This window comes from Notolepis coatsorum, assembly GCF_963971535.1.
Source record: "Notolepis coatsorum genome assembly, chromosome: 8".
Lineage (NCBI taxonomy): Eukaryota > Metazoa > Chordata > Actinopteri > Aulopiformes > Paralepididae > Notolepis > Notolepis coatsorum.
In genome coordinates, this window is record NC_140172.1 from 99976800 (window position 1) to 99990050 (window position 13251).

The 13251-nt window shown below is 42.8% G+C and overlaps 1 protein-coding gene across 1 annotated transcript; it reads right to left on the reverse strand.

The window, feature by feature from the left end:
* Positions 1–1435: 1435 nt before the first annotated feature.
* Positions 1436–8597, reverse strand: alkbh4 (alkB homolog 4, lysine demthylase). Its single transcript, XM_084320138.1, has 3 exons — positions 8486–8597; positions 4684–4872; positions 1436–4069 (listed from the first exon to the last, which is right to left on the reverse strand). Exons 1-3 carry the CDS (start codon positions 8594–8596, stop codon positions 3548–3550), a joined length of 822 nt encoding a protein of 273 aa, XP_084176264.1. The 5' UTR covers position 8597; the 3' UTR covers positions 1436–3547.
* Between the last annotated feature and the right edge of the window lie 4654 nt (positions 8598–13251).

Here is a 13251-nt window from a genome sequence, read left to right on the forward strand (position 1 = left end):
AAATGTACACGCATGTTAATGACGCTACTTCCGGTAGACGGCCTTCTTCTTTGTTTTCTGGTGGCATCCAAAGTTGTTGCACTGCCGCCCCTACCGGAATCTTATTACATTACTACTTCAGAGTGGCTGTTAAAAAGCAACACGCAGACGGGAGGCTGCAATTCTAAACTGGCCACCGTAAATTACAAAAAAAAACTCGTATGTATTTTCTGTTAGGATCTCTGTTTAACAGTACTGTATATTTGCATTATGTTGTATGTCACAAATGTAACAGTACTATATACCTGTATGTCATAAATGTCATGATATATATCTGTATATCTATCTGTATGTTGTGTATGTCATAAATGTCATTATGAATTGAAAATGGGGGACCCTGATGTAAACAAGACGAAAGTCTTTCTCTGGTCTGCATTCCCTTAACAATTTTGTGTATTGAGCCGTACTGTATTGTACCCATTCTGCAATTTGTTAAAGTTTTCAATCAATCAATACTGGATGCTGTTTCACCATACAAAATTAAAGTACTTTAAAAGAAAGTTTAAAATTACCTAAATTGAAAGAAATCTGCGTTGATTTGAGAACATATACAAGAGAAAACATACCTGTGCTGGGAAAGACTTGTGTGAAAGTGAAATTGCCATTATGCTGGCTCTGATAAATTTGAAAGTCAATACATTTTTCTATGTAATTTCTTCTTCAAAGTAACTAATGGGATCAGATAAATGTAGTGGAATACAAGTATGAAGTTCCCTGAAATGAAAATACTAGTAAGTAAAGAGCAAATATCTTAAAAATATCTTAATAAATATCCTAAAACGCATTCATCTTTGGTTTGGTGACAGAACTGAGTTGTGTGGCCATAGTTGTAAATAGCAGTCAACAGCAGTGTAGCAATCAATGTGGGGTAAAGAAAATCAAATACATTTGTGATCTTCAAATTGAAAATCTAATTTAATAATGGATTTGGAGAACCAGTATACCTCTAACAACCACACCAACTGCCAGTTGTTGATGCTCCAGACCCAACTAATGTTACAGAGCTTAAGGCTTTCTTGAGCTTGTTGAATTATTATAATCGCTTCCTTCCCAACCTCTCCACATTGCTAACCCCCTTACATTACCTGTTGAGAAAGGGTGTCTGGAGATGTAGTGACCATCAAGACGAAGCCTTCAGGAGGTCCAAAGACTTTTATTGAAGTCAGCAGAGGTGTTAGTGCACTACTCTGGAGATAAGGCCCTAATGTTATCCTGTGATTATAATAATAACAATAATAATATTATCCTGTGGCAGTACAGCACCCTATGGCATAGGAGATGTGCTGTCCCACAAAATGGAAGATGGAACAGAGAAACCCATTGGTTTTAGAATCAGAATCAGAAAGGTCTTTATTGCCAAGTAGTTTACACATACAAGGAATTTGATTTGGTCGTTTGGTGCGAGATTAACAGACAGACAGTTACGGTAGAATTGTCTCCAGGGTTTATATTTTAAACCTTGTCACTGGTGAAGTATTCACAGTTGGACAAGGAAGGTTTGGCTACGATATGTGGAATAAAGAGGTTCCACAAATACATCTATGGCAGGAACTTTACTATAGTAACTGATCACCCCATTCACATGTTTATAGGGTACTCCAGTTCCTTCCCAGACTTTGCAATTGCAAATCAATTAGGAGGTGGATGTGTCCACAGCATCCCCCTGCTATACAAATGCTTATTACGTTATGCCAGGGCCATTGGCTGTGGTATCATCATTGGTGTTGTTTTGTTTAATTTGCAAATCGATCTGGGCCGGGGGGAGGTAGAATAAATGTTTGCCATCTAGTCTCAGTCAGGAGAGGATGCGTTTTCTGTGAGTAATTTATGTCAACATGAAGTCCTTAAATTATATAGAGAATATAGAAAAGAGTGACAGACAAAACAGGAGACATTTGACCGAATCAAATAGTGAGTGAAAGTGAAACATGTGTATTTCATGTTGGTTTATTGTGGTTGGAACTGACCCTGATACCTAACCAATAACACTCACATACAGTAGGAGCCAGTGCCCATTATCGGACCCTATATAAAGCGTGCATGGTTGTAAATGGAAAACAAGTGACATTTTAGATTGATACTGGATGCTGTTTCACCATACAAAATGAAAGTACTTTCAAAGAAAAAGTCAATAATGGTCCAAAATTGTAAAAAATATCTGTGTTGATTTGAGAACATATAGAAGAGAAAACATACCTGTGCTGGGAAAGACTTATGTGAAAGTGAAATTTCCATTATGCTGGCTCTGATACATTTGAAAGTCAATCAAGTTTTCTATGCAAAAGAATTTTCTTCAAAGTAATTAGTAACTGATGGGATCAGATAAATGTAGTGGAATAAAAGTATGAAGTTCCCTGAAATGAAAATACTCAAGTAAAGAGCAAGAATCTTGTTTTTACTAATCTATTTAGGTACATTACTTAAGTAAAAGTTCTGCCAGTGAAACATATGAAGACACATTTGATTATACTCCAATGTTTTTGAGAGCTCCATGTTTTGAAAAAGGATACAAGGGTGCATCAACAGTTTCTCAATATTAAAGCGATCAGTAAGATTATGGCCTGTAACATGCCAGACAATGTTTAAATAGGGCCTGTGTTCAAAAAAAGTTTACCTATCCAAGCCTTCTCATCTTTGGTTTGGTGACAGAACTGAGTTGTATGGCCATAGGTTGTACATAGCTCTCTGTACATTGTATGGCAGTTATTCCAGTTTATTCCATTCAACCTCATAAAGGTGAGTGAATAAAAAATGAAAAAACAAATTTGTTTAGCCATTGTTGCAGTAATTCATTACAAACCAGAATTGATTTATTTCCTTTTTCCAGCCATAGCCAACACAACACATGACAGAAGATCATCTGTTTTTGTACGTATGTAAAAAAAAAATTGTAGTGAGATTATCTGTTTTGATTGTTTACTTAATAATAATAAAAAGGAGGCCTGCGTCAGGTGGTTTGCATTAGGCCATCCGATGGTGACCTCTCAATCGACTTGTTCTTAGTGTTTGGTCGTTTCTTAAATATAAACAATTTCCTGTAGTCACCTTCCCTCTCTTTGCTTTACTTTCAGTACTGACAAAAAGAGATGGAGAAGGTTGTCCGAGAACTTCCCACTGCACTGCATGTGTGTGAGGTTGATAATGGGTAGTTATAGCAAGTTACAGTCATTTCTGTGATTGTCATTGTTCGGTCATTGCCCTTCTTTGTCTTGTTCAGAAGCACACACATTTGTGCTGTGTTTCTATATGTGTGTACGTACGTACATGTGTGTGTGCGTGCGTGCATGTATATCAGCTTTTTAAAAGTAAATTTAGGGTTGAATTTTCTATGACGTGGTATCAACTAGGACACCCTGGCACTGTGCTAAAAGAAAGAGACATAGTTGGCATGCAAGACTAGTGTGTGTCAGTCTGAGTGGTGGATTGACAAAACACATATTCAACCAAATGTTACAATGCACCATTGTACATTTTGATAGCCTTGTTTTTCATTATTCATTATTTTCATCTAGACAGGAGTCCCCTGGAAGCTCAGAGCAATTTCCAATAGTTGAGAGCCGAGTTCTGCTCGCTTTCCTCCTGGTAGGAACTCTGCAGACAGTTCCCTGTAAGTAATACACACTCTGCGTGCCTGAACATCCTTTCTGTGAATGGCGTGCTTCCACCTGTGACGCGCCTCACCGTATAGCACCAGCAGTGATCTGCGAGGAAGATGCACGGCCACTTGGACTTCCTCCGCAGATCCCAGTCCTGCCAGACCCTCTTCAAGGGACATGGTCATCACAGTATCAGACAGCATGTTGATAGTGACGAGCCGCTCCCCCCACAGCCAGGAGTCATCCAGGTGAGGGTCAATGGCAGACCCGCGTTGGGGCTGGTAATCAAGGTTGCACTGTTCCACTGGTTGGAAGCCGGATAAAATTGTCTTTCTGAGCATCCGGTGCACCAGATCTTGGCTGGCGGTGGGCAGCCCACAAAAGCCACTCAAACGCACCTTTCGTTTCTTAAAGTTCACCTTTGGACCAAAATCCTATAACAAGATGCAAGCATAGACGTTTTGATGATTTCAACAGGGGAAAGTTAAGGCAGGTGGATGAGCATCATGTAGAACATTGTAGTTTCAAGTTTCAAGTTTCTTTAATAGTTGTCATACAGAAGTACAGAATACTTTCATACAAAATGCTTCTTACTGTTACGCTCCAGAGACTGTGCTAGACAAGATAGTATCAAACATAGTATACATGTAATTTAGAAGAAGAAAAAAAAGAAAAAGAGGTCACAGTGTTCGGTATAGACATATGTACAATGTTCTGAGTTACCATATAATATACAATACTATGCAGTGTACTAATGTACAGTACTATCTAGTGCAAAGCAGAAATGGGATGAGGTACAATTTAGGTACAATTTACAGTAAGGTGTACAAGTTGTAGTTGTAACATTGTAGAATCAGTGTAGACGTGACCCTCACTCAGATTAAAATGCCCCTCCCCCAAAAAATTATCATATGAATCTACCAAAATCACTTTCATTGTTGAAAAATATACATGTTGAATAAATCACTTCAGGCTGGATAAGCAGGATGTCCTAGTTTTACACAATAACGAGGACATTATTATTTTTCAAAAACTAGTTCTACATTACCTGTTTCTGTCGGCCAGACTGTGACTGGGTCCAGACATCTTGGTCCATCTTGGTAATCAACTCTTTCTCCTCCTCCTCTGATATAAAGTTTTCCCACAGAAACACCCCCGGGAAGGGAATAGACAGAGGCTCTCCATCTTTCCGCACTGCTAGTCTCAATACAGGGTCGTAGCAGAATTTATGCACAACCTGAGAACAAATGTGTTTACGGTAGATTTAGTATATCTCTTCTATGAGTTTAGAACTGGATTTTAGTTTAAAACTGTCGACTTTGAAACAACCTTCTACACAATATACAACCAAATAAAGAGGTTATTTTTTAAACGTTTGACTGATGTGCTTTGATGCGCAAGCCGTCATAGCTGGTAACGTTTAGAGTCGTAGACGACCTCTCTGGAGTGTCATATACGAAAGTATATAAGAGATGCAGGGGTAGTTCTAAGGCATGCGCATTGATCTGGAGTTATATATATTGTTACACGGAACGTGAAGGAGTCTGTCTGTTACTACATACTGAGGTTGTCAATAAACGAGCTTGCACCAAGTCATAGCCTCCAGACGATCATTCTACATGGTGTCAGAAGCAAAGTAGACAAAAAATGGCAAAATTTCAACCGCCAGCCGTACGCGGTATACACAGCGCGACGTGTACCTCTCCCTATGCTGCAGAAGGTCAAGGAGGAGCTCCAAAGGATGGAGAGGAATGGCATCATTGAGAAGGTGACACAGCCTACCGATTGGTGTGCACCCATGGTGCCGGTCCTGAAGAGCACAGGCAAAGCCCGCATCTGTGTGGATCTCAAGAGGCTGAACGAGGCTGTTAAAAGAGAACAGTACACCCTGCCCACTACCGACGAGATCACAGCAAAGCTAAGCGGGGCCAGTCTTCACGTCACTCGATGCCGCCAGTAGATTCTTCCAAATCCTGTTGCACCCAGACAGCTGTAAGCTCACCACCTTCATCACGCCGTTTGGCAGGTTCAACTTCAAGCGACTGCCATTCGGGATCACAAGCGCGCCGGAAATCTTCCAGAGGAAGATGATGGAGACCCTGGACGGGTTAGAGGGCGTCGAGATCTTCATGGACGACATTCTCGTCTATGGGGCCACAGAAAAAGAGCATGACAGTCGCCTGGAGAAGGTGATGCAGCGCATAGAGACGGCTGGCCTGAAGCTGAATAGAGAAAAGTGCTCCATCAAGCAAAGTCAGCTACGGTTTCTCGGGCACATCATCGACCAGTCCGGGATCCGGCCTGACCCAGCAAAAGTGGAGGCTATCCGGCAGCTGGCGCCGCCAACAGATGTGCAGGAGCTGAGGAGGGTGCTGGGAATGGTGAATTATCTCGGCAGGTACGTCCCAGACCTCTCAACAGTAGGACAACCGCTGTATGAGCTCCTGAAGCACAAGAATGCATGGACATGGAACCATGCCCAGCAAACAGCTTTTCAGAGGATCAAAGAATGTTGACCACAGCACCAGTACTCGCCTTCTACGACGTGAGCAAGCCCACCGCCATGTCTGCCGACGCAAGCAGTTACGGGTTAGGGGGCGTGCTACTTCAACTTCATGGCGAGCAGTGGAAACCTGTGGCGTACTGCTCAAGATGCCTCACCGAAGCAGAAACGCGCTACGCCCAGATTGAAAAAGAAGGTCTGGCGGGCGTGTGGGCGTGCGAGAGGTTCGACCGGTACCTCAGTGGACTGGGCCAGTTCAAGCTAATAACTGACCACAAGCCCCTTGTACCTCTCATTAACACTCGCAGCCTGGACAATGTGCCTCTCCGATGCCAGCGACTCCTCATGAGGCTCATGAGGTTCAACGCGGTGGCAGAGTATGCTCCTGGAAAGACTCTGGTTGTCGCAGATACTCTGTCACGCAGCCCAATGGCCAACACAGATGCAGACTTGGACACACAGCGTGAGGTGGCATGCTATGTGGCTAGTGTAATGGAGGGGATCCCAGCGTCCACAAGCAAGATGGACGAGATCAGAGCGGCCACAGCAGCTGACGCCGAACTGTTGTCAGTCGCCAGACTCATAAAAAAGGGATGGCCTGAACACCTGGTCGAGGTGCCTATCGAGGCGAGACCCTATGGCCCAGTGAAATCAGAGCTGTCAGAGCTAAATGGACTTGTCCTAAGAGGGAACAGGATTGTCATGCCGAGACAGATGAGAGTAGAGATCCTTCAGAGAATCCATGAAGGGCACCAGGGCCTAGTGAAATGTAGGGAGAGAGCGAGTTCCTCAGTATGGTGGCCTGGTCTCTCCACAGAGTTAAGCCAGCTCGTGGCGTCGTGCCAGGTGTGCTGTGAACTGAAAAGAACTCAACAAAAAGAGCCTCTCCTCTCCACGCCACTCCCAGAGCGACCCTGGAAGAGGATCGCCATGGACCGCTGTGAGTACAAGCACAACAACTACCTAGTAATATCAGATTATTACTCTAGGTTCATCGAGATACTCCACCTGTCTTCCACAACCAGTACACAAGTCATTCAGAGGCTGCTGAAGGCCGTGTTCGCGAGATTCGGAATTCCTGAGGAAGCGGTGAGTGACAATGGACCCCAGTTTGCAAGTATGGAGTTCAAGGAGCTGGCTAGGCAACTGGACTTCAAACACTACACGTCCAGCCCTCATCACCCGCAAGGCAACGGGCACGCAGAGAGAGCCGTGCAGACGGCAAAGAAAATCCTCAAGCAAGATGACCCAGCTATGGCTCTACTGAGCTACAGGTCTACTCCGTGCTCCTCCACAGGCTACAGCCCAGCGGAGCTCTTGATGGGGAGGAAACTCAGAACCACCCTCCCCACTCTTGAGAAAAACCTCACCCCAAAATGGCCCAGCAAGGCAGCTGTGCGAGAGAAGGATCAGAAGGAAAAAGCTAAACAGGCCTTCTACTTCAACCGCCGTCATGGGGCCAGGGCCCTACCCGCCCTGCGACCAGGAGACGTTGTACTCTCCAAGCTGGACCATGACAAGAAGTGGTCCTTGCCAGAAGTGATCTCCAGCGAGAGCAGCACCCCGAGATCCTTCGTCATCCAGACACAGCAAGGAACAGAGCTGCGGCGTAACCGCCGCCACCTCCAACCAGTGCCTGCAATGCAGCCAACCCCAGCAACGCCTGGTGAGTGCGCAGGGACAGACTCCCACTCTGACAGACACACCTTGTTAGAGACTGTTCCTGCCAGTCAGAGTGTGGCTACAGCTACACCTACAACCCCGTTGTCTGGTCAAACGGTGACCCGATCGGGACGACTGAGTAAGCCAGTCAAGAGACTTGACCTGTAGATCGGTCGGGTAAATGGACTGTGCAGAGTTTTGGGTACAATGTTAAAAAAAAAAAAAAAAAAAAAGGAATGTTGTATTGGATGTTGAAATGTTGGTTGGTGATTTAATAATAATAATAACACTTGAAAGCTTAAACAGTTAATTGTTTTAGACAGAGACCAGAATGTGTGATGATGTCTCAGATTTAAGTTAAAAAGGTATGTTCAGCCTATAGTACTTTTCATTTGGAATGTTCCTATGATGTTAGCGATAACATGCTGAAAAGGGGAGATGTCATATACGAAAGTATATAAGAGATGCAGGGGTAGTTCTAAGGCATGCGCATTGATCTGGAGTTATATATATTGTTACACGGAACGTGAAGGAGTCTGTCTGTTACTACATACTGAGGTTGTCAATAAACGAGCTTGCACCAAGTCATAGCCTCCAGACGATCATTCTACATGGAGCGCTGTCTACGAGGCAAGGGACAGTAAGTAAGCTATATAACGTTACGCCCATACAATTGAGTATTTACCGTTAACGTAAGTTTATCCTTAAATCGTTCTTCTCCTTTAAAAGTTTCACATATCAGACAAGTTCTGACACCTTTGCAGCAACATTGATCCCCACTGCTTTCTGACGCCATTGGTTTTATGTGCTACAAAATAATATCTCCGACCTAAAGCACGGTAGTTCACGTACAATTGTTCCGCTTTGGAGATGAGGTCACGTGACATAAACCGGAACCATAATGAACCAGAAAAACGAGTCCATAGAGACGTCGCTGTTGAATGAGTGGGATAAAAATGCAGCTATTCTTACCTGGTTAAACTATCCCTACATCATCACCCAACCAAGCAACCAGTATTGTTTATTCAGCAATATAATGCTTTATTAAAACAACGAGAGTAACATTCCAAAGACATTGCTTGATTTAGACATTTACTTATATTATCCATTAAAATATTTCCTTGAGCTATTTAGCATTTTCTACCACTTAAAGGAACATGCCAACATTTCGGGAAATTAGCTTACAGTCTTCTCCAGAGAGAGACAAGAAGATAGATACCAGGTTATCTGGGTTCCATCCTAGAGGCTAATCTTTCCTGTGACAAAATGGCATCCAATGTAATAAAAATAAGTCAACCAACGAACTCGATTCTTGTACCGGATCTCCTCTCTGGTAAACAAGAATACCCCGAAGACTCTGGCAGGAGCACTCATTCAAGGGTACTACGACTATGCTTGCACCTCATGGTACCAAAGCACCTCAAAGGCACTAAAAACCAAATTACAAACATCTCAAAACAAACTAGTCAGACTACTGCTTGACCTGACTCCTAGAACCCACCTCACCCCTGCCCACTTTGCCAACCTAGGATGGCTTAGAGTAGACGACAGAGTACAGCAACTTGCAATGGGCCTGGTCTACAAGATACACTACACGACCAAGGTACCCATGTACATGTCAAAATACTTCCCAAAGGTCAGTGAATACCATGATCACAACACCAGAGGGAGCTCCACAAATCATGTTAAACCCAGATTCGGCTCAAACAAGGGACTAAACACGTTTCGCAATTATGCCACATCAATGTGGAACGCCCTACCCAAAGCTGTAAAGGAATGTGAATCACTACCCACTTTCAAAAACACTCTCAAAGAACACCTACGGGAGACAGCAATTCGAAACTGGCCCCTACAAATGTCCTAACCCAGTTGTACAGTAAAGACCAAGTATGGCTTTGTCAGTATTCCAATGTACAGTGTACAGTGTCCCCCCCACCTCCAATGTACAGCCCCACCTACCCAACCTCCTCCAATGTACAGTTTCTATGTCAAATGTATATACACTCTTTTTCTGGACACTTTTTGTATCACAAACAGTACTATTTGCAAATCTGGTATGTCATAAATGTATAGATGTAGCAGTAGACCTACTGTCTATCTGTATGTTGTGTGTGTCATATGATGAATTGAAAATGGGGGACCCTGATGTAAACAAGACGAAAGTATTTCTCTGGTCTGCATCCCCTTAACAATTGTATGTATTGAGCTGTACTGTACTGTACCCATTCTGCAATCTGTTAATACACTTTTCAATCAATCAATCAGCTTCCTCTCTGCTTTCAGTAGAAAGTTATATCTGGCAAATTACATACAAAATATGAATGCAATCAAATACATTTAGTTGCTACAGTAATCTTTAACATATCCAAGACGAATCACCACCAAAGCCCCATCCCCTAAATGGTGCATTTATATAGCGCTTTTATCCAAAGCACTTTACAATTTTGTTCCTCACATTCACACACCGACGGTAGAGGCAACCATGCAAGGTGCCAACCTGCTCAATTAGGGGTTAAGTGACTTGCTTAAGGACACTTCGACACGCTGCCCGGGAGGCCACTCTACCCCCTGACCCTTTCCTCTCTGTGCGTTCAGTACTAGAAAGCTATCTGGCTTCATGTTAGCCTAGCTTAGCACAATGATCAGAGCAACGCGGAAACACAACTGCGTTGCGGAAAGCATACACGCGACCCTCGGGTGTTCTGCAAAATTCTACTCCACACCAGAATTCTGCTGCCAGCGCTTCTGCGCTTGCGCACGCATGCGCATGACCCACAATCCTTTTCCACACGTTTTCAATCTACAATATTCTGCTGCCGAACGTCTTGTTGAGTCTTGTAATTGGCTTTGCAGCAGAATGTATAAAGTATGTATAAAGTAGATGATAAAATGTCGTACAACTGTTGGAGTTTGGAGTGAACGTGACACCCAGCTGTCAAAAGATATAGGCCTGAGTTTAGCATTATCTTGTTTTAAAATCACTTTTGTATGCATCAAAAATCACTTGTGTGTTAATAATATCACTTTTTATGCATAAAAAATCACTTGTGTGTTAATAATACTTATCCCGACCCTGGTCTGTATAGCAATGGAGAATAGGTGGACCGAGGTGGTCAATTTTATTTCATTGGGAATATACCCTGACAGGGTTTGATAAATCCCAGAAACTCAACCTAAGAAGGTATTCCTCCAAATTCACAGTAAAAGGTGAGTATCTACAATGCATTTAAAATGTAACAAGTGTCTTGGTAAGATAACTCTTTAATGATTATAGTTGTTCACTGCAGAAGGAGAGCTCTTCTTTGAAAAGAGAAGAGCAGTCAAATCCAAAGAGGATGGATGAAAACTCTTCAAGGAGTACCACTCCTCTCCAATGGGTGGGCATACAGACAGCTGAAAACCCGCACTGCAATGTGCTCGAGATTTTACTGGCTTGGCATGACCATTGATATTGATTGATTGATTGAAAACTTTATTAACAGATTGCAGAATGGGTACAGTACAGCTCAATACATACAATTGTTAAGGGGATGCAGACCAGAGAAAGACTTTCGTCTTGTTTACATCAGGGTCCCCCATTTTCAATTCATCGTAACATATATGACATACATGACATACAGATAGACAGTACTGCTACATCTATACATTTATGACATACCAGATTTGCAAATACAGTACTGTTTGTGATACAAAAATAGTCCAGAAAAAAGAGTATATACATTTGACGTAGAAACTGTACATTGGATTGGGTAGGTGGGGGGGGGACGGGACTGTACATTGGAGGTGGTTGGGTGGGGGGGTTGGGTAGGAGTGGGGGGGGGGGGGGGTTGGGTAGGAGGGGTGGGTGGGGGACACTGTACAACTGTACAAACAAAACTGTACATTGGAATATTGACAAGACCATACTTGGTAATTTACTGTACATTGGAGGGGGTTGTGTTCGGACATTTACAGGGGCCAGTTTCGAATTGCAGTCTCCCTTAGGTGTTTTTTGAGTGTTTTTGAAAGTGGGTAGTGATTCACATTCCTTTACAGCTTTGGGTAGGGCGTTCCACATTGATGTGGCATAATTGCGAAATGTGTTTAGTCCCTTGTTTGAGCCGAATCTGGGTTTAACATGATTTGTGGAGCTCCCTCTGGTGTTGTGATCGTGGTATTCACTGACCTTTGGGAAGTATTTTGACATGTACATGGGTACCTTGGTCGTGTAGTGTATCTTGTAGACCAGGCCCATTGCAAGTTGCTGTACTCTGTCGTCTACTCTAAGCCATCCTAGGTTGTCAAAGTGGGCAGGGGTGAAGTGGGTTCTAGGAGTAAGGTCAAGCAGTAGTCTGACCAGTTTGTTTTGAGATGTTTGTAATTTTGTTTTTAGCGCCTTTGAGGTGCTTTGGTACCATGAGGTGCAAGCATAGTCGTAGTACCCTTGAATGAGTGCTCCTGCCAGAGTCTTCAGGGTATTCTTGTTTACCAGTGAGGAGATCCGGTACAAGAATCGAGTTCGTTGGTTGACTTTTTTTATTACATTGGATGCCATTTTGTCACAGGAAAGATTTGCCTCTAGGATGGAACCCAGGTAGGTAATATCTTCTTTCCTTGTGACAATATTGTCACCCACTGTAACTGAGAAGCCGTCGGTCTTGCTGAGTTTTTTATTTGAACCGAAGAGAATGGACTCTGTTTTGCCCAGAGTATTGACAACTGGGTATGTGTTTGAGGTGTTTTGTGTTTGATTCAGATTCAGATTTGCATTCAGCCAACTAGGCTTGCACCTGAGGACTATTAACAGATAGTTTCTTAAAGGTCTCGGAATGTGATTGCTGCCAGAAAAGTAGTAAATCTTTGACTGCTGCACAGCCGTTACAGTGTATAAAGGTAATTGTGTATAGTGGTATTGATATTATACAACAGCTAAAGATAAAGAAGTATTGAAAATGTTAAAGTAAATATTTGTTTTACCTTGATAGGTGTCTGCTGTCTGGGAGCTTATAGGCATTGACCTAACTGGACCTCTTCCAAAGACTGTGGATGGGTACCTGTATATACTCACAGCCACAGACTACTTCTCTAAATGGGTTGAGGCTTTCCCACTGAAGAGCAAAACAGCAGCTGAAGTGGCACAGCACATATGCTCTATTGTTTATAGACACGGTTGTCCACAAAGGATCCTCTCTGACCAGGGAAGAGAATTTGTAAATGAAGTATGTGCACTTTTTAAATACTATTGTAGTAAATACAATTCAGGAATTATTCCTTTGTGTTTTTTTTCTTTTTACTGTAAACAGTTTCATGTTTCAGCTCAACAGCAGCCTCTGTAGTCTCCTGGCTATAGAAAGAAGCATCACAGCTGCCTATCATCCCCAAACCAATGGCCTGGATGAGAAGACCAACGACAATATAAAGCAGGACGTTTTTAATTAGTGTATAATCCCATGAAAATAAAAAAAATTGTTA